General features: G+C 41.1%; 1 protein-coding gene across 7 annotated transcripts in view; it reads right to left on the reverse strand.

The window, feature by feature from the left end:
- LOC102528608 (anoctamin-6-like) overlaps positions 1-25,307 on the reverse strand; it is a 92,444-nt gene that overhangs the window by 13,521 nt on the left and 53,616 nt on the right. For 3 of the 7 annotated variants that reach the window (XR_012063404.1, XR_012063401.1, XR_012063403.1), the window contains one exon: positions 23,748-23,977. The exons of 3 other annotated variants lie outside the window; for them this stretch is intronic. Coding sequence is in view for 1 of the 4 variants with exons in the window: in XM_072948292.1 (XP_072804393.1) it covers positions 23,788-23,977 (190 nt within the window). In the remaining 3 variants the exon portion in view is untranslated. Of the gene's footprint in view, positions 1-23,521; positions 23,978-25,307 lie in introns of those variants that run through there. One more of the 7 variants, XM_072948292.1, reaches the window with a different exon arrangement.

Here is a 25,307-nt window from a genome sequence, read left to right on the forward strand (position 1 = left end):
CGAGTCCATATCCCCACCACTTCCCAGAGCTCCCTGCTCTTCCCCTAATGTTACTGAAAGAGGTGGGGAAAGTTTGTGAAGCGAAGGGCATGTTCCATTGCAAAGAAATCTCGCAGCAAACCTGGGAGCATGGTCAGTAAAAGATTAATGCTGAGATCAGAGGCAGTGGGAAAACTAGCAGGGGCACCTCTTTACAAGTCACATCATGTACTCTGTGTGTGTCCATGTGCGTGTGCATACAGACGTGTGGGCATGTATGATGTATACACCTGCCTTTCGTGTGAAGCCGCCTCACTGTCCAAATTTGAAATCCATCCACACGTGCAGTGCAGTCAGCCGAAGCTCAGCCAGACATTAAGTTGTCTGTTGTTGCTCTGTCTCTTCTGCTGAACTCCACGAGTAAGCCACGTGCCAGCTGTTGCTTTCAGGGACAACAGCTCTGTAGGCTGAAGGTCCATGCCTTGTTTCACTGCCAAGTCCAATTTCATTTCAGGACAAATTGCCATTTGAAAAAGGGGAAGAATTCAGTTGGCCAAAAAGCCTCTGAGTGAGGAAAAAATAACCTTTTAAGACAGCATCCAGGAGGGGGCAGAGCACTGGGCTGCGAGTCGAGGCTGTGTTTCTTTCAAGCTCTGCACTGACTTTGAGGCGGCATGTCACCTCTTTGGCCCTTGATTTCTTCAGCTTAAATTAGGGTCTTGGACCTGTTTGATCCAACGTTAGAGTATCACTTTTCTGCTTGGTGACCCTCCATGGATCCGCAATTCCTTCAGAGGGAAAAATGCCCACATCCTCACTGCGGTCTCTTAGGCTCCACCTCCAAAACCACCACTTATTTCCTATTCACTGTGGCCCACACCAGTCTCCATGCTGTCTTTCCAGCGTGAGGGACCTCTAGGCCTGTGATTACTGTTCCCTCTGAACCTCCTCTGCCCACTCCTTTGCCTCCGTCTATGCCTTATTCAAAGGTCACTGCCCCAGCCCCACTCCTCCCTACACACATTCCTCGCCCTCCTTTATTTTCCCCGCAGCACTTATCACCAGCTCACAGACCCTGTCTTTCTTTCTTTTACCTATTTTCTCTGACGATTTTCAAACTAGAAAGGCCATGGTGGATAATAGCAGAGAAATGGGGGGAGAAAGGTAAATGAGGGAAGGTATCTTCTAAAAGCTAAAATGCCCACCTGAGAAGGAGGAAGGAGATAAAGTAGTAGTCGTTACAATTTTGGTAAACCCAAGGTATGTAGTCAGGACTAGTTTTCACAATATTTGAGAGTAGGGAGGCAGCAATAAAAAGAAATTTATCCTGAAAACAAGAAATTAAATTCTTGGGAAGATGATGTGTTCAGCTTGAAAGGTCAGTAATATTTTAATGACCTTGGTCTAATAATATCCTGCCTTATAATTTGATCTGTTTGGCAGCTGGGTCATGAATCTAATGGTGCCACAGTTTCGGGAGCAGAAAAGACCACCCCAAGATGGGAGCGGGACAACCATCTGTACCCCATGTGCAAACTGGGGTTATTTTATGAATACCTTGAAATGAGCAAGTCATCAGTGGAGATTTCGGTGCTGTCGGTTATACTAGAATATGCTTTGGGTCTCAGAAGCATCAGTTACCGAGCCAAACAATGACCTAGCATACCGAAACGGAGCCCGCTTTTCTCCATTAGAAGCAATTATGCAGTCAGGCTTTCAAATAGGGTGCCTGTGTGTATCTTTGTCAGTATTTATGTTGTACAAAGCTGAAGATTTACTGCCAAGGACTGAAATGGAATACTCGTTCAGGTACATCTCCACCATTGATTCTCAGAGCGTTCTGACCATGTCATCTAAGGAGGAACTCAGAACCGTTACTAGATGTGACTCGGCTCGGCTGGAGCATGTGTGGTAGAGCTGTTGGCTGATATCCTTCTAAACAGAGTCATGTGAGCCAGCCAGCCTGTGCAGAAAGCCCGCAAGAGCATCCTGCCTCATGGCATCAAGAATCACAGGGTCACCCATTCCAAATCTCACACCTACCTTTGACAAAGTTCCTATTTCTTCTGGCCGATGGTTTCTGCCTGGTTCCTTGAGTGACCTCATGGCATATCACTGGCTTGAATTCAGGATGAATTTGCTGATCTGGAGTACCGGTTGAGCATAGATCCCCTCCTTCTCCAATACCTTTGTCCATTTCTGCACGTTTACTTGGTTGGCTTCTGTTTCTCTTTGGTTGAACTTGGTTTTGAGATCTCAGTTGCCTTTAAATGGTTGCATCTCAAAATAGATTTCCATAGGAAACGTTATCTTTTCTATTATGCATGGCACACTTTTATCTACTAGAAAGCTGATGATGTGCATGTTTTGTTTCTGAGCCCTTTCAGCTCACCACTGCCTTGAATTAGATTTTGTTTCTTTTTTTTAAGCTTAGGAGACAGGAAAGGATTTTGGTCAATAGGCTTTGAATTTATGCATGCGGGTTCATGTCTGCAAAGGCACCCCTTTGTGGTTCCTGTTTATAAGTCTACAGATAGAGGGAGTTTTTTTTATTCTCCTAAATTACATTCTATATAAAAAATAATTGCTTTTAAAAATATACATTTTACATGGAAACACATCTGGTTTCCTTGGTGAGTGAAAGGTCATCTTATGGCATCTTCAGTCAGCTATGCTTTGTGGCCTGGTGTCTGATTTGAGTTTCATCTATGCTTTTGTTGTGTTTCATAACCAGGTTCCATTAAGGGTTCAGCTGCAGTCTCTGGTGTAGAAGTTATGTTCGTTTATTCTGCTTATTTTCAAAAGAACTATAAACCAATGACCTGTTATTCCAAAATGAGTCATAATGGTAAATATGTCATATTGGGGCTATTATCAGCATTAATAATAACAACAACATTCTGGGGGCAGCATGTAATTTGGTATTTTAACACACACGAAAAAAGCCTTGGAAAAAAGTTATTGTTCTAGTTAAGTCAAATAAAGATCATTGAAAGGAAAAGTTGTACGCTTTTGGGAGAAACTGATAGGAATTTTAGAACTTTATAGTCTCATTAAAATACCTATTAAATAATTCAGCCTCCCCCTACCCTGCAAAACGGGATGGAGTAACAGCTATTCTAGAGAGATTTTTCAGATTTATTCGTTTTCCTATTATCTAAATAATCCCTAATGAATTAGAAAATTCAGTCCATTTCTGAGAGTAGGCAGTCTGTTATTCTGTATTCAACGCTGGAGTGAAACTTATTTTGTGTTCTTTTCATTCATGGGAGATAGAATTTCCAAGTGCTTTTTGAATTATTTTTGTTCCTCTAAAATAAAGTGCCTTTGGTGGTGATCTCCTGACCTCAGTTTCCTCCTCCCAGTTTTCCCCATGATCATTAATGACACCCCACCTGCCTTTTTAGTTATGCCTCTTAGCTGCTGAAGGGGAACAGCTTCTGACAGATGACCCTGGAGCCCTCCACCAGTGCTTCGTTAGGCCTCGTGCCCAGCCACCAACACTAGTCTCCTTCGCCAGAAGTACCTTTCTCTGCTTTTCTGCCTGGGAGGACTCTTGCCAAGCCTTGGCAGGGACCCCTCCACTTTTTAGAGATTTTCTGCTCTCCTTTCTAGACATGAATTGCACTTGATTCTTGTCTTGATGGTGCATGATCGTGTCCGTGTCCATTGTGCTCCGTGGCTGGACTGATTCTGTCGGAGGCAGTAGTCAGGCTTTTCATCTTCCCGTTCATGTATGGAGCACCACAGCCTGGACCCTGGTTCTCATACATGTTTAAGTGACTTGAGCTTGGAGTTTCAGCACACTCACATAAAACTGTTAGATGAGTTGGCGGTAACATTGCCCCCAAGGCCCCCACAAGGTTCTATATGGCATATGTTTTTTTCTGAGTGAAATTTCTCTTTTATTTGTTTTAGTCAATTCCCCACTGTCATTTCAGAATATTAGAGTAACCCTGAGTTGTTAAACACAATAGATCTCCCCTCACCAGCAAAAGATCCTGCTGTCTGAGAACTCAGACATGGGACATAAGAGAAATAATCTATCAGTCTTAAAACCTGGAAGCCATAAGATACCGTTTTGTACTTAGAGCACCCACAGCACAAACACCAGTCTCTCAAGAATTTGGTTCTGTCTTCCCAGAGGGTGGGTGCCATAAGTGAAATGCAGTGAGTGATGAAGTGAGAGCTCTTTGTCTCTGGTACTGCCTTTTCCACCCCTGCTGTGTTAACTTGATCTTCCCTTCATATATTATGTTCTCCATTTAATTTGCTGCAGTTAATATCAGTTGTTATTCAACATCTCCTTACACCCGCCCCTTCCATTCCCTCTCTCTCCAGTGGTCTCCCACCCACGACTCTCCTGCGCTCTCCAGGACCAGGCCTGTCTCCCCCACGCCCTCACCTCTGTTCTGTCGGCCCACCATTTGCACTGACATTACCTTAACTCCGCAGAATGAACTTTCCAAAATGGCAGCTGAGTAACTGGGGTGGATTGTAGACCTCTCATATGTTTACTGATTTATTCATTTATCCATCCAACAAACACTGAGCACCTGCTATGCCAAACACTGTATCAACTGCTGGGGAGACCAAGACAGGTAAGACTTGGTGTCTGCACTCCCCAGGCCAGGCGAGGCTTGGAGAGTAGTTGATGGATTGCTAAGCAGGTGAACACACATTGGACTCCCTAGAGCTGGAAATATTTGAACTGAATCTTGAAAGGTGAAAGGAAGTTAGCTCTCTAATGAGTGGTATAGGGAGTGGACACTTCATGCAGAGAGATAGAGACATATAAGAGTACACTTCATGAAGCGACTTGGCCAGACTGAAGAACAACAAGTAGGGCTAGAACAAAGGATCCATAGGTGGGAATATCAGGTGCACAAGGCCTCTGTCACAATGGGCTTTGTGTGCTTAGACATGAATGTATCCTTAAGGAAACAGGGATATATTGGAATATTTGTAGGTAAGAGAATTGCATAGTGTTTATGTTGAAGAATATCTAGTTATTCTGGCAGCAGAATGGAAGATACTATTTTTGGGGGGAGGTCCATATTTTGGGGGGAAAGGATATTTCGGGGACCACCCCAGGTAACCCAGAAAACAAATGGCACACGCCTGCAGAGAGGCCTTGGGCAGAGGGGTAGAGACATGGGCGGCAGAAGTGGTGACTGCTGCAGAGGGGACTGCAGGGCCGGGGCGGCGGGACACAGACATGCTGAGGTGACTTTCCAGTGACCCATCCGGAAAGCGGATCTGCAGGGGGAGTGTAAGGGGAGGAGCTGGATTCGAGGAGATGGTTCTGTGTGTGGCATTTTGATTGCGAAGTGTCTATGGGATATCTGAGGGGTGATGTCTGTTATTAAGCTGGATTCACCAGTCAGGAGCTCAGAGGAGCTGTGGGTGAGGCCATGGGGGTGATTCAGTCCTGCCAGGAGGAGGATTGAAGACGAGGCCATGGGGAAAAGGGCCATGTACATGGCAAATGGGAGAAGAGAAACCCACCAAGAGAAAGAATAGCAGAACAGTTGGGAGAAACTAGTTCAGGCAACACAGAGAAGGCTGTGAGAAAGGGGGGTGTGTGGGGCAAAAAAGCAAGGGCTAAAGCACACCTTTAATTACCGAGACTGGGGAAAAGGAGGAGGAGGATTAAGGTAGAGTTTAAAAAACAGATCTGTGTGTATCTGTGTGTGTGCATATGTGCACACACAATTTTCTGCCCGGGCTTTTTAAATTTATTTAAGTAAAACAAAAATCAAGAGGGAGGAACATTCCACAGAGAGGAAAATATTTGTCCACGGCAAAAGCTACCTGGTAATCAAATAAACAGGAGCTGAAAATGCCCGCTGGTTTGAAACACGCAGCCACCGGCAGTGCAGCTCCTGTCTCAGCGCCGCGGTGAGGGCCGTGGGGGATGCAGGGCTCTGAGCCCTGGAGGAGTCATCAGCGCAGGTACTTCTCCAAGAAAGTGGACTTTAAAGAGAACAAGAAAGTGTAGAAAGTATCAGAGAGCAACACAGGGCCGTGAGAGAGGGTTGGGCGAGGGTTAGTTTTCATTTACACTGGGCGTTTCTGGCCTTGCTGAGTTGCTGGCCTTTGCTGTTGTTGGTCTTTGCTCTGAAAGATTTTTAGAAAGTTCTTCTCCCTTGAAAATCTGAACAGATTAAATCATGTTGGGTTGTTTCTGGTGTTTTATTTTTTAATTAAAAAATTATCTGGAATTTATTTTAATAACAAAAGTGAGAACATTGTACCAGATATTTCAATGATTTAGCTTATTACTCCAGTATGTGAATCCACAGATTTGAAGAGTCACTTTTACAATATTACTAAAATCTCATAAATTTCTGTGTCTATTCTTGAAATGCATTCTATTTCATTCATACTCTCAGTGCACTATTTCTAAAAGGATTCCACGACCATAGAGTAATACCTCCAAGAGTTGGTCCTTTTTTATCCTTTTCCAGAGTGTCCCTACTGTTACAAATACAAATATCCCTCCTCATTATTTTATTTGTATACTTGTGTATATTTCTGGAAGTACTATACTATCACCTATCAGATTTTTTCTTCAATCCATTTGGGATTATTAACTAAATTTGCATTCAGATTCTAAATTTATTTTGGAGAAAAAATTGGCTATGTCCCACAAACTTGAGTCTGCCCAATGAAGAGTATGGTGCATTCTACTGCGCAATCATCATTGTTTGTCCTTTTTTAAGTCATTTATCAGAATCATCTTAACATTATTCATTAATTTATTTCTGAATAGTCTGTGCCCTTGTTCTCATTATAAATGATATCTTTTCTGGGTTTTGAACTGGGTTGATTGCTAATAACGTCTTAATTTCTGGCTTCTCTTGAATGAGAAGGAGATCTGACAGTGTGGGGTCCTCTTTCCAATATGGTGACTGTGAGCAGTACGTTTCCTTAGGATGTCCACTTGCCAATTTGACAGTGGCTGCACCCACTCCACACATTTCTGCTACTTACCTGCCCCCTGTAGGCAGATGTGTTCATGTAGGGTTAGGTGAGCTATGGATGCAGATACTGACATCACTGCTGCCACGCTGCTGAACCTGTGGCATCACTAACTCTGGTTTTTGCTCTCTGACCTCCCTGAATATGACAGCTCCTTTTGGGCTGTGGACCTGCTCCATCTTTCCAGCACTGTCGGCTTTTCTGCAACACACCCCTGCCTCTCAGGTCAGAGCAAATGTCAGCTCCTCCTACCCATCCACCCCATCCACGGTCTTGCCGTTCCTGCCCAGAGTGGTCCCTACCCCTTGACTGAACAGTAACGCTAAAGGGACTATAAATTTGCCTCTCATCCACTGTCTTAGTTACATACCTGTGCTAGTTTACTTTAAAGGTCTGCCAGTTAGGAGGGGAGGGTCTAAAAGTCTTTTAGATCTCTGGCCTTATCATTTCTAACCACTCCCCCACCCCATGGAACAGCTTACCACAGATCTCTGCTGCCCCGTCTGTAGCAACGCCCTGTAAATTGCAGACAGAGAGAAAAGGACTTCTAAGCCACCACCATAACTTTGACTTCCTGTTATGACACAGACCATAGAAATATCAAGATAAAAATTCCTGAAGAAGGATATTTTGCTTAGGAAGACACTTTAATTGCATACCTTTCTGTGACTTGTCATAACTTCATAGACTCTCTGAATGTGCTGCACTCACCTTCCCAGACTCAAGGGAGCTTGCTCACTTGCCTGTTTTCAGTGCATTTCCTCCAACATTCTCTATGCAGAGCTTTCCCAAAGGTACATTCCTTATTCCTTTTTAAATTCTTATATACAATCACAATATTCTTTTTCTTAATCCTCAATGACAAATCATCTTCCAAGATTGTACTATTTCAACACTGAGAGTGAATAGTATGCTTCAAGATTCCCAGGTTTATTACCAGCAAATAACTATGGTTGGTTAAAGATTTTTAAGTATGTTATTCCTACTAAGGGTATATACGTGAAAGAAACAGGATGTAATGAGACTTCTAACCAGAGATTTTATATTTGCCTTTTGTTTGGATTCTTTCACTGTTGAACATTATTATTACCATGAATAAATTTTCTCTTTGGGATTTAGTTCACCATTTGCCCCTCTCTCTTTACAGGAATAAAAGAATTGATGTTGTCCTTCCATCCATCCACATCTCCATGTTGTGTGTCCGTTCCTTCAACAGGTATTCAGTTTGGGTCCACCACCTTGTTTGTGGCCTCTTTCCAGTGGCCCCTCTGTTGGCTCTGGAGAACAATATATTGGAAATCAGAGTGGGTACGTGGAAACTTGACTACCCGGTATAGACGCATGGTGCCAGATAAAGCCCAGAACATTGCAGCGTGGCAGCCCACCATGCAAGGAACAGCAATTCTGGCTGTGGTGGACCAGTGTGAGTAAAATGGCTTCATGGGCTGAAGACTTTGAAGAGTCTACAAATGCATTGGCATTGCTTCCTAAGGAATCCAGTGTTGGGTATTATTTAATATGAGAGGGAGATGCTAACACTATCATAGTTATAAACAACATAGTTGTTGTAACTGTAATTGTTATTATTTTTAATATATTTTTCTTTATAATTATTATTTGTGACTTACAAGAGCTCTTACAGCGGCAGTTGTTAAGAAGCGTGGCCATTATACTGTTGCTGAAGTGTTAATTCAGTAGAAGTATGGTAATAGTATTAATAAGTGCTCACTCTTTTTATATTCACATGACTATAAAGGTCACACAGCAGTGCTTGTATAATGGAGATAGACATCTATCTATCCAAGAGTTTGTAGTACCTAAAATAAGAGCAGTCATTCCACCGTATTTGACCATAGATTCCAGACTATCAGTTTAAAGTAGAAACTACCTGATGAGGCCATAGAAACCCTTTGTGCATCCCCAATCATTCATTACCTTCCTGGTCCCCTGGGGCAGAGGTTCTTCCAGAAGGAGGTCCTATTTCTCCTCCCCACCCAACTCTTGGCCTTTGCTACTCACTGTTGGTCATTAGCTAAGCATCTTCATATCCTGCATGTGTCTGAGCTGTGAGGGAACAGAGCTCAGCTGTTTACAAACTGTATTGACTATGACCATTCTGAACAGCCTCTCTTCTTCCCTGCCCACACCCCCACAGGGCAACAGGGGACTCAGAACCACAGCGATTCCCATGCCAGCCCATCAGGGAGACTTCTTCCCTAGAAATATTCTTACAACCAGGGCTGTTTCCTCCCTTAATTCACTGCCAGTTTTACTCCCCGTTTACAGTCCCCAACAAAAGGCTATCCCAGTTTGAATTTCTTAATCAAGTCACATTGACCCCGAGTACCTGGCATTTACCTATGAGCACTCATAGAAACAGAACAGGGCCTGGCAGTGGCTGTGAGCCAGGTTCCTGGGTGAGGGGACTTGCTGGGCCCTTCAGGTTCTGTAGCATGGCCCGAGCTCAGCTCCCAGCATGGCGTCTTCCCATCTGCATGATTTTGGGCCAGGCTTCAACAGTTCAGAGCTTCATTTTATCACTTGCAGACAGAATAATTCCCTGCTTCATATTTTAAGACTGTTATGGACCACAAAGGGTGCTTAGGGAATTCAGTGAGTCAGTGCATGGGATTCACACAACCTGATCCTCAGGGAATGTTATTTAACATCATTATGCACCATCGATAAAATTGGCAGCACAGACTTGGCCAGGTATCAAAGGTACAGGCACAAGAATTTCACAATGTATCACTGTCTGGATCATAGTCACAATTTTACACAGTAAAACAAGCTACCTGGGACCACCCAGCTGTCAGCCCACCTGACTCCCCACCCCAAGATCCCTCAATTTATCTGATTTGCTTGCTACCCCTACTTGTTGGAGAAAGTTGGCAAATCACACACAGTCACTGACTGCTAGGTTACTTCCATTCCCATTCACTCAAATTGCCCCATTTTCAGTATCCACTCTGCTGCAAAACATAGACTAATGTTTAGAATATGACAACACGTCCTTTCCCGTTCCACAGTCAGAGAAGCATGAATCTGTCATGTTTAATATGCCATATGACACTAAGCAAGGCAGGAAAACAGGCTCCTGTGCTTTAAGAAATTTTTAGCAATGACGTTTGAAACTTAAAGTGTTTTTGTTTGACCTTCAGCTAACCAGAAACTTCAAATAACTCCTATTCCCCATTACTCAGGTGTCCCGGTTTGAATGTATTAGGCACTTTTTCCTCATCTCCCCAGCATGACTTTGCTCCATCAGCACAGATGGAGTGTCTCCAAGGCTGCTCCGTGTGCACGGGCGTCTGTGTGCACTCATGTGCACCCACTGATTGGTGCCACTGATTCATGTCCAGGGGTTGTTCTGTCTTATAACTCAAGCATTGCTTTATTATATCCTAGAAAACTGCTTTTAGGTCATTGATTGAACTATAGACCATCCTCTAGCCCACATTACGAAGTGACATCTTCCAAGACACAGGTCCTCTGTGCTTGTATTTATGTATATGTAAGAATTAAATACGCATGTCATCCCCTCACATATTTAATTTGTGCCTTCCCAATTGAATGTGCACAGTAAATGCTAACTTCCCATAACACGAGAACTTTTAGGAAGTAAGAGGAAGGAATTAGCCACCAGGGAGAAGACAGGACATCAAGCAGGAGTTTGGTATAAAGTCATTTATTCTAAAGCTGCTCTGGCTCAATAAATAAGTGGAATTGACCTTGTTGTATCATGCCAGAGCATCTGCTATTGAAGACCGATTTTAATTTATTTTGATATAAGTGGAAAATTGTGTCGGAACAGCATGGGAAATGAAGCACACTGCATCTATCTGTACTCCTGAAGTGTGGCTCAGAGCTGCTCAGTTTTGAGGAAAAGTATCTTGTCTGGAGACAATAGAATTATTTTCATTGTTGGAATTTTTGTAGCTTCCAGAAGCACATCTGCAGGTGATTCTGTAAAAGTCTAGAGTTGACTTAAATAGCAGGAAATTTTAGCCTATTGAAATCAGGAGAAGTGAAATATTTTTGCCTACAACCACCACCACCACCAGCACCACCAGGCAAGCACGTGTACACCCAGAGAGATTTCACATCAGAGGGAATGACAAAGCTGGTTCTGTTACTGAGGCCAAACTTGTTCTGCTCACTGCACAACAGTGATAAATAAATCAATCAGGAGACAAGGTTTTGGGGCAAGGAATCGTAACTTTATTCAGAAAACTGGCAGACCAAGAAGATGAGGGACTAATGTCCTGGAGAATCATCTTTACCAACCCAGAATTAAGGCTCCTTTTAAACTAAAAAGGGGAGGGGGTGTGCTTGGTTGTGCAAATTCTTGCTGCAGGCCTTCTTTGTTCTTGCAGCCGTCCATGTGGGTCAGCCTATGGTGTCCCTCTAAGCCTCCAACAAAACAAAGGTTATTCTCTATTTTGCAACTTGCCATCTCTGCGTAAGTGCAGAAGTGCTAACATCCTTAAAGGTCAGAGCCCTGAGAATAGGCTTTCCTGTAGGTTTTAGGCTAAAGGCAACGTTGTTCTACAAAAGGTGCAGAGCCAGCAAGATTAAGCCTGGAAGACAGGGCACAGTGCTTCAAACTGAAGGAATAGATCCAATATGGCATCATATTTGTTCACGATTACAGTTCTAGTTAGGGGAAATTTTGCAGCAGAAAATCCCCTCAGTTGTTTTTCTTGCTTTGCCTGACATCTTGTTTGTTGGCTTGTGGTCTCATGGTGTCTAAATCGTATGTTCAGATGAATACTATTAAAATCATATGGTGCAGAAAACATATCTGTTCTGCTTCAAAAATGACTGAAACATTTAGCTTTGTTTATTCCCAGAGAATTTGGATTTAATCTATTCTCGACTTTTTTCTTCCTTCAAACCAGTTTTTTACTGGAGGGTTTAAAGCCCAAACTAAAGAATTTTGGAGAAGACTCATGTAATTCATAAGAGCTTTACATCCGAATTTAAGACTGACCCATATTTATACTTTTAATCAAGGAACACAATAAACTTTGTTAGTCGGTCAGTTATTACGTGTTTAACTTTGTCCATGTAATCTTTTGGAAGTTGAGAGGCTTAGACACTTGATCTAACAAAATAGGTATCATTGCTTGACTCTGTGAATGAAAGAATCCCAGTATAGTTTCCTGCAATTATATTTTATTGAAAATAATAAAGAATTCTTGCTCTCTAATAAAGAAACAGACAGAAGCACATACTGAGTGCTTAAAATAAATCAGACTATAGGTTAACTTATCTAAACAAGTCAAGATAGTATAGGGAAAAAAGTATGAACTTGTAGGAAAATATATATTGTGCAATTAATATCCTATTTTTAAGAAGCAAATGATAAATATCCCCAATAATTTATCATTTATCTACAAAGGAGTTACTTAAAGAAAACTTATTTTCATAAGAGGTACATAAACAAATAGGCTATCTAAATCTACATTATTAAAGATTAAATTATACCATTAGATCTCCAAGGTTGATTGATTTTCATGATATGTATAATTTTTGAAAATATAACTTACATATAACATATCCAAGCAGCTCTTCAGTTATCCACATTACTACTCTACAGTTATTCTTACTGTAGTTAAAACAAGTAATAAGCAAGTTTCAGGTGCTTGCTTTTGAATTGCCACTGGAATTCTGGATATTCCCTTAGGTTAAAGACCAAAATCAAAGTAATATTTCTACTTTAAAGCAGTTGCTCAAAGACTTTAAGACATTCACTATCTATATCCAGTTACAAGAAAGAATTAAGTTTTCTGAACCTTAAAAAAAAAGAAATCTACTGCTGAAAATGAAATTCTATGTTTGCTTACCATAACTATAAAGGCTCTAAATTAATGCTCCCTTTACTGTTTCCCTACCAACATAGGACATGATCATCACTTTCAAATTCCATTTATGCTAGATGAACAAACGCCTCAACACATGCTCAATTCTGACAGTTGAATGTGTGTGAAAGCCATCAATCACCTAGCTTGTTGGGAACACAGAGTTTCTTTTCAGTGGGAAAATACACGACATACATATATATGGGGAGGTCCTAGCTCCAACTCGGTTTTACAGAGAAAACTGTATGAACGTCAACCTGGCACTAAGAAACATACTGAGAAATCGCATTAAGTGTTTTTGTGGCTCCTCAATCCCTTTATGCTACATTAACGAACGCGTCTCCACATGCTCAATTCTGAGAGTTGAATGTGCGTGTAATCTGTCAATGACCTATCTTGTTGGGAACACAGTTTCTTTAGAGTGTGGAACTAATCTACATATATATATATATATATGGATAGGTAGTAGGTCCAACTCGGTTTTACACTGAAAACTGCATGAACTTAAAACCGACACTAGGAAACTTACCTAGAAATCACAGTAACTGTTTCTAATGTTACAAAATCCCTTTATGCTACATGAACGAATGCCTCTACACATGTTCAATTCTGAGAGTTGAATGTGTGTGAAAGCCATCAATCAACTAGCTTGTTGGGAACACACAGTTTCTTTTCAATTGGAAACTAAACTATATCTATATGGCTAGATACTAGCACCAACCTGGTTTTACAGTGAAAACTGCATGAACTTCAAACCGGACCTAGGAAAAATAATGAGAAACCAGACTAAGTGTTACTACTGCAAACCATTGCCTTCATCCTAGATGAACGAACGCCTGTCTCCATGCTCATTTCTGAGAGTTGAATGTGTGCAAAAGCCATCTTTCCGTTAGCTTGTAGGGAACACACAGTTTCTTTTGAGTTGGGAAATGCACTACATACATATATATGAGGAGGTAATATTTCCAAGTCGACTTTACAGTGAAAACTGCATGAAATTCAAACTGGCACTAGGAAAGAAACTGAGAAACCAGAGTAAGTGTTTCTACTGCAACCCGTTCCCTTTATGCTAGATGAAGGAACCCGACACCACATGCTCAATTCTGAGAGTTAAGTGTGTGTGACAGCCGACAATCACCTAGCCTGTTGGAAAAAAACATTTTCTTTTGAGTGGGGAACTACAATACATTCATATATATGGAGAGGTACTAGCTCCAACTCTGTTTTACTGTGAAACAGGCAGCAAATTTACCGACATTAGGAAACATACTAAGAAACGTGAGTAATTATTTCTACTGCAAGCCATTCCCTTTATACTAGACGAATGAAAGCCTGTCCACATGCTCTGTTCTGAGTTTAATGCGAGCGAATACCATCTATCACTTAGCTTGTTGGGAACAAAATTTCTTTTGAGTGCAGAACTAATTACATATATATATATGGAGAGGTACAAGCTCCAGCTCGGTTTTAAACTGATAACTGCATGAACTTGAAACCGGCACTAGGAAACAAACTGAGGAACCAGATAAGTGTTTCAACTGCAACCCATTCCCTTCATCCTAGATGAACTAACGCTTCACCCCATGCTCAGTTCTGAGAGCTGACTGTGTGCGAAAGCCATCTATCACTTAGCTTGTAGGGAACACAAAGTTAGTTTTGATTGGGGAAATACACTACATACACATAAATTGGGAGATACTAGTTCCAAGTGGGTTCAAAAGTGAAAACTGCATGAAGTTCAGACCGGCACTAGTAAATATACTGAGAAAGCTGAGTAAGTTTTCTATTGCTAACTATTCCCTTTATGCTATTTGAATGAACGTCTCTACACATGTGCAATTCTGAGAGTTAAATGTGTGTGAAAGCCGTTAGTCAGCTAACGTTTTGGGAACACACAAATTCTTTTCAGTGGGAAACAACACTAAATACCTATATATGGAGTTACTAGCTCCAACTCTGTTTTACAGTGAAAACATAATGAGCTTCAAACTGACAGTATTAAACATACAGCGAAACCAGAGTAAGTGTTTCTAGTGCTACCTATTCTCTTTATGCTAATGAAAAATCGTCTCTCCACTTGCTCAGTTCTGAGAGTTAAGTGTGTGTGGAAGCCGTCAATCACCTAGCTTGTTGGGAACACATAGTTTCTTTCTACTGGAAAACAATACTACATACATATATATTGGGAGGTACTACCCCGAACTCGGTTTTACAGTGAAAACTGCATGAACTTCAAAGGGGCTCTAGAAACATACTGAGAAAGAAGAGTAAGAGTTATAACTGCCACCCATTCACTTAATGCTAGGTGAACGAACGACAATACACATGCTCAATTCTGAGAGTTAAGTGTGTGTGAAAGCCGAAAATCCCCTAGCTTTTTGGGAAAAAACAGTTTCTTTTCAGTGGGAAAATCCAATACATACACATATATGGGTAGGTACGAGCTCCAACTCTGTTTTACAGTGAAAAATGCAAGAAGTACAAACCGGCACTAGGGAATATACTGAGAAACCCGAGTAAGTATTTCTACTGCAACCCATTCCCTTTATGCTAGATGAACGATCGTCTCTCCACAAGCTCAATTCTGAGATTAAAGTGTGTGTGAAAGCTGTCAATCACCGAGCTTGTTGGGAACACACAGTTTCTTTTCAGTGGGAAACTACACTACATACATATATATGGGGAGTTACTAGCTCCAACTCGGTTTTACAGTGAAAACTGCATGAACTTCAAACCGGAACTAGGAAACATACTAAGAAAACAGAATAAGTGTTTCTACTGCAAATCATCCCCTTTATGCTAGTTGAAAGAACGCCACTCTACATGCTCAGTTCTGAGTGTTGAACGTGTGCAAAAGCCATCTATCACTTACCTTGTAAGGAAAACACATTTTCATTAGAGTGGGGAAACACACAACATACATATATATGGGGAGGTCCAAGTTCCAACTCAGTTTTACACTGAAAACTGCATGAAATTCAAACCGGCACAAAGAAACATACTGAGAAGCCAGAGTAATTCTTTTTACTGCTCGCCATTCCCTTTAAGCTAGATGAATGAACGCCTCCACACATGCTCAATTCTGAGAGTTGAATGTGTGTGAAAACCGTCAATCACATAACTAGTTGGGAAAACACAGTTTCTTTTGAGTTGGTATTTACCCTAATAAATATATATGGGGAGGTAATAGCTCCAACTCGGTTTTACAGTGATTACTGCATTAACTTCAAACTGGCACGAGGAAACATACTGAGAAACCAGAGTAATTATTTCAAGTGCTACCACATCTCTTTATGCTAGATGAAAGAACGTATCTTCACATGCTCAATTCTGAGAGTAAGTGAGTGTGAAAGCCGTCAATCACCTAGCTTGTGGGGGAAACACAATTTTTTTCATGGGGAAAACACACGACCTACTTTTATATGGGGAGATATTAGCCCCAACACGGTTTTACTGTTAAAACTGCATCAATTTCAAACTGGCACTAGGAAACATACTGAGACGCCTGAGTAAGTGTATCTACAACAATTCATTTTCTTTAAGGTAGATGAACGAATCCCTCCCCACATTCTCAGTTCCTAAAATTTGATGTGTGTGGAAGCCGTAAATCAAAAAGCTTCTTGGGATCAGATAGTTAGTTTTCAGTGAAGAACACACTAGATAAATATATAAGGGAGGAGCAGTCTTCAAATCGGTTTTACAGTGAAAACAGCATGAACTTCAAACCGGCAGTATTAAACATACTCTGAAACCAGAGTAAGTGTTTCTAGTGCTACCTATTCTCTTTATGTTATATGAAAAAACGTTTCTCCACTTGCTAAGTTCTGAGAGTTAAGTGTGTGTGGAAGCCGTCAATCACGTAGCTTGTTGGGAACACACAGTTTCTTTACAGTGGGAAATTACACTACATATATATATATATATATATATATATATGGGGAGGTACTAGCTCCAAATCCATTTTACAGTGAAATCTGCATGAATTTAAAATGTCTATAGGAAAGAGAGAGTAAGTGTTTCTTCTGCAATCCATTAAATTTATGCTATGTGAACGGACGTCTCTCCACATGCTCAATTCTGAGAGTTCATTGTGTGTGAAAGCCATCAATCACCTAGCTTGTTGGGGACACACAGTTTCAATTCAGTGGGCAACTACAATAGATATATATATGTAGGGAGGTACGAGCTAAAACTCGGTTTTACAGTGAAAATTGCATTAGGTTCAAACAGGAACTAGGAAACATACTGAGAAACTAGAATAAGTGTTTCTACTGCAACTCATTCCCTTTATGCTTCATGAATGAACGTCTCTCCACATGCTCAAATCTGAGAGTTAATTCTTTGTCAATGCCATGGATCACTTGGCATGTTGGGAACTCACAGTTTCTTTTGAGTGGGAAACTACACTACATACATATGTATGGGAGGTAGAAGCTCAAATTCGCATTTACAGTGAAATCTTCACTAACTTCAAACCGGCACTTGGAAAGATAGTGAGAAACCAAAGTGTATCTACAGCAAAACATTCTCTTTATGCTAGATAAACGAATCCCTCCCTACATTCTTAGTTCCTAGAAATGAATGTGTGTGAAAGCCATAACTCAAAAAGCTTCTCGGGATCACATAGTTTGTTTACAGTGAGGAATAACACTACATAAATATACAGGGGAAGTTACAAGCCCCAAATCGTTTTTACAGTGAAAACTACATGAACTTCAAGCCGGCAGTATTAAACATAATGAGAAACCCGAGTAAGTAGTGCAGTTTCCCACTGAGAAGAAACTGTGTGCTCCCAACAAGTTAACTGATCGAAGGATTTGTAACTGAATTAACTCTTAGAATTGATCATGTGTAGAGACGTACGTTGATCTTGCACAAAGGGAATGGGTTGTTGTAGAAACATTTACTCTCGTTTCTCAGTATGTTTACAAGTGCTGGTTTGAAGTCCATGCAGTTTTCACTGTAAAATAGAGTTGGAGCTAAAACCTGCCCACATAAATGTATGTAGTGTAGCTTCCAAATTAAAAGAAACTTTGTGTTCCCTTCAAGCTAGGTGAAGGACGGCTTCCACACACACTTATCTCTCAGAACTGAGCATGTGGAGAGACGTTCGTTCATCCAGCACAAAGGGAACGGTTTGCAGGAGAAACACTTACTCTGGTTTCTCAGTCTGTTTCCTAGTGCCGGTTTGAAGTGCCTGCTGTTTTCACTGTTAAACCGAGTTGGAGCTAGTACCTCCTCTTATATATTTATATATGTAGTGTAATTACAAACTGAAAAGGAATTTTGTGTTCCCAACAAGGTAGGTGAAGGACTGCTTTCACAGACACTTCTCTATCAAAACTGAGCATGTGGAGAGACTTTCCTTCATCTAGCACAAAGGGAATGTGTTGCAGAGGAAACACTTTGGTTTCTCAGTGTGTTTCCTAGTTCCTGTTTGAACTTCATACAGTTTTCTCTGTAAACCCGTGTTGGATCTAGTAACTCTCTCTCTGTATATTTACGGAATTTAATTTCCAGCTGAAAAGGAACTTTGTGTTCCGAACAAGTTAGGTGAAAGACGGCTTTCACACACACTTATCTCTGCAAACAGCATGTGGAGAGACGTTCGTTCATCTAGCACAAGGGAACGGGTTGCAGGCGAAACACTCTGGTTTATCAATCTGTTTCCTAGTGCCTTTTTGACAATCATGCAGTTTTCATTCTAATACCGAGGTGGAGCTAGTACCTCCCCATATATATTTATGTAGTGTAGTTTCCCAGTTAAAAGACACCGTGTGTTCCCAACAAGCTTGTTGATTGACGGTTTTACAGACAATTAACTCTCAGAATTGAGCATGTAGTTACACGTTCATTCATCTAGCTTAAATGGAATGGGTTGCCGTAGAAACACTTACTCTGGGTTCTCAGTATGTTTCCTAGTGCCGGTTGGAATTTCATGCAATTTTTACTGTAAAACAGCGTTGGAGCTATAACCTCCTCATATATATGCATGTCATGTAGTTTCCCACTGAAAAGAAGCTGCGTGTTCCCAACAGGCTATGTGATTGACGGTTTTCACACACACTTAAATGTCAGAATTGAACACGTGGAGAGACGTTCTTTCATCTAGCTTAAGGAAAATGGGTTGCAGTTAAAACACTTTTTCTGGATTCTCAGTATGTTTCCTCTGCCGGTTTTAAGTTCATGCAGTTTTCAGGGTAATTCCCTGTTGGAACTTGTTCCTCCCCATATATATGTATGTAGTGTTGTTTCCCACTTAAATGAAACTCTTTTCCGAACAAGGTAGGTGACTGACGGCTTTCACACACACTTAACTCTCAGAATTGAGCATGTGGAGAGACGTTCTTTCATGTAGCATAAATGGAATGTGAAAGTGATGATCATGACCTGTGCTTGTAGGAAAACAGTAAAGGGAGGATTAATTTATAGCCTTTATATTTATGGTCAACATACATTACAGAATTTCATTTTCAGCTGTTGACGTCTTTTTTTTTAATCTTCAGAAAAGTTGTCTTTCCTGTAACTGGATATAGATAGTGAATGTCTTAAAGTTTTGAGCGACTGCTTCAAAGTTGAATAGTTACTTTGCTTTTGGTCTTTAACCTAAGGGAATATCCAGAATTCCAGTGGCAATTCAAAAGCAAGCACCTGAAACTTGCTTATTACTTGTTTTAACTACAGTAAGAATAACTGTAGAGTAGGGTAATGTGGATAACTGAAGAGCTGCTTGGATATGTTATATGTAAGTTATATTTTCAAAAATTATACATATCATGAAAATCAATCAACCTTGGAGATCTAATGGTATAATTTAATCTTTAATAATGTAGATTTAGATAGCCTATTTGTTTATGTACCTCTTATGAAAATAAGTTTTCTTTAAGTAACTCCTTTGTAGATAAATGATAAATTATTGGGGATATTTATCATTTGCTTCTTAAAAATAGGATATTAATTGCACAATATACATTTTCCTACAAGTTCATACTTTTTTCCCTATACTATCTTGACTTGTTTAGATAAGTTAACCTATAGTCTGATTTATTTTAAGCACTCAGTATGTGCTTCTGTCTGTTTCTTTATTAGAGAGCAAGAATTCTTTATTATTTTCAATAAAATATAATTGCAGGAAACTATACTGGGATTCTTTCATTCGCAGAGTCAAGCAATGATACCTATTTTGTTAGATCAAGTGTCTAAGCCTCTCAACTTCCAAAAGATTACATGGACAAAGTTAAACACGTAATAACTGACCGACTAACAAAGTTTATTGTGTTCCTTGATTAAAAGTATAAATATGGGTCAGTCTTAAATTCGGATGTAAAGCTCTTATGAATTACATGAGTCTTCTCCAAAATTCTTTAGTTTGGGCTTTAAACCCTCCAGTAAAAAACTGGTTTGAAGGAAGAAAAAAGTCGAGAATAGATTAAATCCAAATTCTCTGGGAATAAACAAAGCTAAATGTTTCAGTCATTTTTGAAGCAGAACAGATATGTTTTCTGCACCATATGATTTTAATAGTATTCATCTGAACATACGATTTAGACACCATGAGACCACAAGCCAACAAACAAGATGTCAGGCAAAGCAAGAAAAACAACTGAGGGGATTTTCTGCTGCAAAATTTCCCCTAACTAGAACTGTAATCGTGAACAAATATGATGCCATATTGGATCTATTCCTTCAGTTTGAAGCACTGTGCCCTGTCTTCCAGGCTTAATCTTGCTGGCTCTGCACCTTTTGTAGAACAACGTTGCCTTTAGCCTAAAACCTACAGGAAAGCCTATTCTCAGGGCTCTGACCTTTAAGGATGTTAGCACTTCTGCACTTACGCAGAGATGGCAAGTTGCAAAATAGAGAATAACCTTTGTTTTGTTGGAGGCTTAGAGGGACACCATAGGCTGACCCACATGGACGGCTGCAAGAACAAAGAAGGCCTGCAGCAAGAATTTGCACAACCAAGCACACCCCCTCCCCTTTTTAGTTTAAAAGGAGCCTTAATTCTGGGTTGGTAAAGATGATTCTCCAGGACATTAGTCCCTCATCTTCTTGGTCTGCCAGTTTTCTGAATAAAGTTACGATTCCTTGCCCCAAAACCTTGTCTCCTGATTGATTTATTTATCACTGTTGTGCAGTGAGCAGAACAAGTTTGGCCTCAGTAACAGAACCAGCTTTGTCATTCCCTCTGATGTGAAATCTCTCTGGGTGTACACGTGCTTGCCTGGTGGTGCTGGTGGTGGTGGTGGTTGTAGGCAAAAATATTTCACTTCTCCTGATTTCAATAGGCTAAAATTTCCTGCTATTTAAGTCAACTCTAGACTTTTACAGAATCACCTGCAGATGTGCTTCTGGAAGCTACAAAAATTCCAACAATGAAAATAATTCTATTGTCTCCAGACAAGATACTTTTCCTCAAAACTGAGCAGCTCTGAGCCACACTTCAGGAGTACAGATAGATGCAGTGTGCTTCATTTCCCATGCTGTTCCGACACAATTTTCCACTTATATCAAAATAAATTAAAATCGGTCTTCAATAGCAGATGCTCTGGCATGATACAACAAGGTCAATTCCACTTATTTATTGAGCCAGAGCAGCTTTAGAATAAATGACTTTATACCAAACTCCTGCTTGATGTCCTGTCTTCTCCCTGGTGGCTAATTCCTTCCTCTTACTTCCTAAAAGTTCTCGTGTTATGGGAAGTTAGCATTTACTGTGCACATTCAATTGGGAAGGCACAAATTAAATATGTGAGGGGATGACATGCGTATTTAATTCTTACATATACATAAATACAAGCACAGAGGACCTGTGTCTTGGAAGATGTCACTTCGTAATGTGGGCTAGAGGATGGTCTATAGTTCAATCAATGACCTAAAAGCAGTTTTCTAGGATATAATAAAGCAATGCTTGAGTTATAAGACAGAACAACCCCTGGACATGAATCAGTGGCACCAATCAGTGGGTGCACATGAGTGCACACAGACGCCCGTGCACACGGAGCAGCCTTGGAGACACTCCATCTGTGCTGATGGAGCAAAGTCATGCTGGGGAGATGAGGAAAAAGTGCCTAATACATTCAAACCGGGACACCTGAGTAATGGGGAATAGGAGTTATTTGAAGTTTCTGGTTAGCTGAAGGTCAAACAAAAACACTTTAAGTTTCAAACGTCATTGCTAAAAATTTCTTAAAGCACAGGAGCCTGTTTTCCTGCCTTGCTTAGTGTCATATGGCATATTAAACATGACAGATTCATGCTTCTCTGACTGTGGAACGGGAAAGGACGTGTTGTCATATTCTAAACATTAGTCTATGTTTTGCAGCAGAGTGGATACTGAAAATGGGGCAATTTGAGTGAATGGGAATGGAAGTAACCTAGCAGTCAGTGACTGTGTGTGATTTGCCAACTTTCTCCAACAAGTAGGGGTAGCAAGCAAATCAGATAAATTGAGGGATCTTGGGGTGGGGAGTCAGGTGGGCTGACAGCTGGGTGGTCCCAGGTAGCTTGTTTTACTGTGTAAAATTGTGACTATGATCCAGACAGTGATACATTGTGAAATTCTTGTGCCTGTACCTTTGATACCTGGCCAAGTCTGTGCTGCCAATTTTATCGATGGTGCATAATGATGTTAAATAACATTCCCTGAGGATCAGGTTGTGTGAATCCCATGCACTGACTCACTGAATTCCCTAAGCACCCTTTGTGGTCCATAACAGTCTTAAAATATGAAGCAGGGAATTATTCTGTCTGCAAGTGATAAAATGAAGCTCTGAACTGTTGAAGCCTGGCCCAAAATCATGCAGATGGGAAGACGCCATGCTGGGAGCTGAGCTCGGGCCATGCTACAGAACCTGAAGGGCCCAGCAAGTCCCCTCACCCAGGAACCTGGCTCACAGCCACTGCCAGGCCCTGTTCTGTTTCTATGAGTGCTCATAGGTAAATGCCAGGTACTCGGGGTCAATGTGACTTGATTAAGAAATTCAAACTGGGATAGCCTTTTGTTGGGGACTGTAAACGGGGAGTAAAACTGGCAGTGAATTAAGGGAGGAAACAGCCCTGGTTGTAAGAATATTTCTAGGGAAGAAGTCTCCCTGATGGGCTGGCATGGGAATCGCTGTGGTTCTGAGTCCCCTGTTGCCCTGTGGGGGTGTGGGCAGGGAAGAAGAGAGGCTGTTCAGAATGGTCATAGTCAATACAGTTTGTAAACAGCTGAGCTCTGTTCCCTCACAGCTCAGACACATGCAGGATATGAAGATGCTTAGCTAATGACCAACAGTGAGTAGCAAAGGCCAAGAGTTGGGTGGGGAGGAGAAATAGGACCTCCTTCTGGAAGAACCTCTGCCCCAGGGGACCAGGAAGGTAATGAATGATTGGGGATGCACAAAGGGTTTCTATGGCCTCATCAGGTAGTTTCTACTTTAAACTGATAGTCTGGAATCTATGGTCAAATACGGTGGAATGACTGCTCTTATTTTAGGTACTACAAACTCTTGGATAGATAGATGTCTATCTCCATTATACAAGCACTGCTGTGTGACCTTTATAGTCATGTGAATATAAAAAGAGTGAGCACTTATTAATACTATTACCATACTTCTACTGAATTAACACTTCAGCAACAGTATAATGGCCACGCTTCTTAACAACTGCCGCTGTAAGAGCTCTTGTAAGTCACAAATAATAATTATAAAGAAAAATATATTAAAAATAATAACAATTACAGTTACAACAACTATGTTGTTTATAACTATGATAGTGTTAGCATCTCCCTCTCATATTAAATAATACCCAACACTGGATTCCTTAGGAAGCAATGCCAATGCATTTGTAGACTCTTCAAAGTCTTCAGCCCATGAAGCCATTTTACTCACACTGGTCCACCACAGCCAGAATTGCTGTTCCTTGCATGGTGGGCTGCCACGCTGCAATGTTCTGGGCTTTATCTGGCACCATGCGTCTATACCGGGTAGTCAAGTTTCCACGTACCCACTCTGATTTCCAATATATTGTTCTCCAGAGCCAACAGAGGGGCCACTGGAAAGAGGCCACAAACAAGGTGGTGGACCCAAACTGAATACCTGTTGAAGGAACGGACACACAACATGGAGATGTGGATGGATGGAAGGACAACATCAATTCTTTTATTCCTGTAAAGAGAGAGGGGCAAATGGTGAACTAAATCCCAAAGAGAAAATTTATTCATGGTAATAATAATGTTCAACAGTGAAAGAATCCAAACAAAAGGCAAATATAAAATCTCTGGTTAGAAGTCTCATTACATCCTGTTTCTTTCACGTATATACCCTTAGTAGGAATAACATACTTAAAAATCTTTAACCAACCATAGTTATTTGCTGGTAATAAACCTGGGAATCTTGAAGCATACTATTCACTCTCAGTGTTGAAATAGTACAATCTTGGAAGATGATTTGTCATTGAGGATTAAGAAAAAGAATATTGTGATTGTATATAAGAATTTAAAAAGGAATAAGGAATGTACCTTTGGGAAAGCTCTGCATAGAGAATGTTGGAGGAAATGCACTGAAAACAGGCAAGTGAGCAAGCTCCCTTGAGTCTGGGAAGGTGAGTGCAGCACATTCAGAGAGTCTATGAAGTTATGACAAGTCACAGAAAGGTATGCAATTAAAGTGTCTTCCTAAGCAAAATATCCTTCTTCAGGAATTTTTATCTTGATATTTCTATGGTCTGTGTCATAACAGGAAGTCAAAGTTATGGTGGTGGCTTAGAAGTCCTTTTCTCTCTGTCTGCAATTTACAGGGCGTTGCTACAGACGGGGCAGCAGAGATCTGTGGTAAGCTGTTCCATGGGGTGGGGGAGTGGTTAGAAATGATAAGGCCAGAGATCTAAAAGACTTTTAGACCCTCCCCTCCTAACTGGCAGACCTTTAAAGTAAACTAGCACAGGTATGTAACTAAGACAGTGGATGAGAGGCAAATTTATAGTCCCTTTAGCGTTACTGTTCAGTCAAGGGGTAGGGACCACTCTGGGCAGGAACGGCAAGACCGTGGATGGGGTGGATGGGTAGGAGGAGCTGACATTTGCTCTGACCTGAGAGGCAGGGGTGTGTTGCAGAAAAGCCGACAGTGCTGGAAAGATGGAGCAGGTCCACAGCCCAAAAGGAGCTGTCATATTCAGGGAGGTCAGAGAGCAAAAACCAGAGTTAGTGATGCCACAGGTTCAGCAGCGTGGCAGCAGTGATGTCAGTATCTGCATCCATAGCTCACCTAACCCTACATGAACACATCTGCCTACAGGGGGCAGGTAAGTAGCAGAAATGTGTGGAGTGGGTGCAGCCACTGTCAAATTGGCAAGTGGACATCCTAAGGAAACGTACTGCTCACAGTCACCATATTGGAAAGAGGACCCCACACTGTCAGATCTCCTTCTCATTCAAGAGAAGCCAGAAATTAAGACGTTATTAGCAATCAACCCAGTTCAAAACCCAGAAAATATACC

This window comes from Vicugna pacos, chromosome 2, assembly GCF_048564905.1.
Source record: "Vicugna pacos chromosome 2, VicPac4, whole genome shotgun sequence".
Taxonomy (NCBI): Eukaryota; Metazoa; Chordata; class Mammalia; order Artiodactyla; family Camelidae; genus Vicugna; species Vicugna pacos.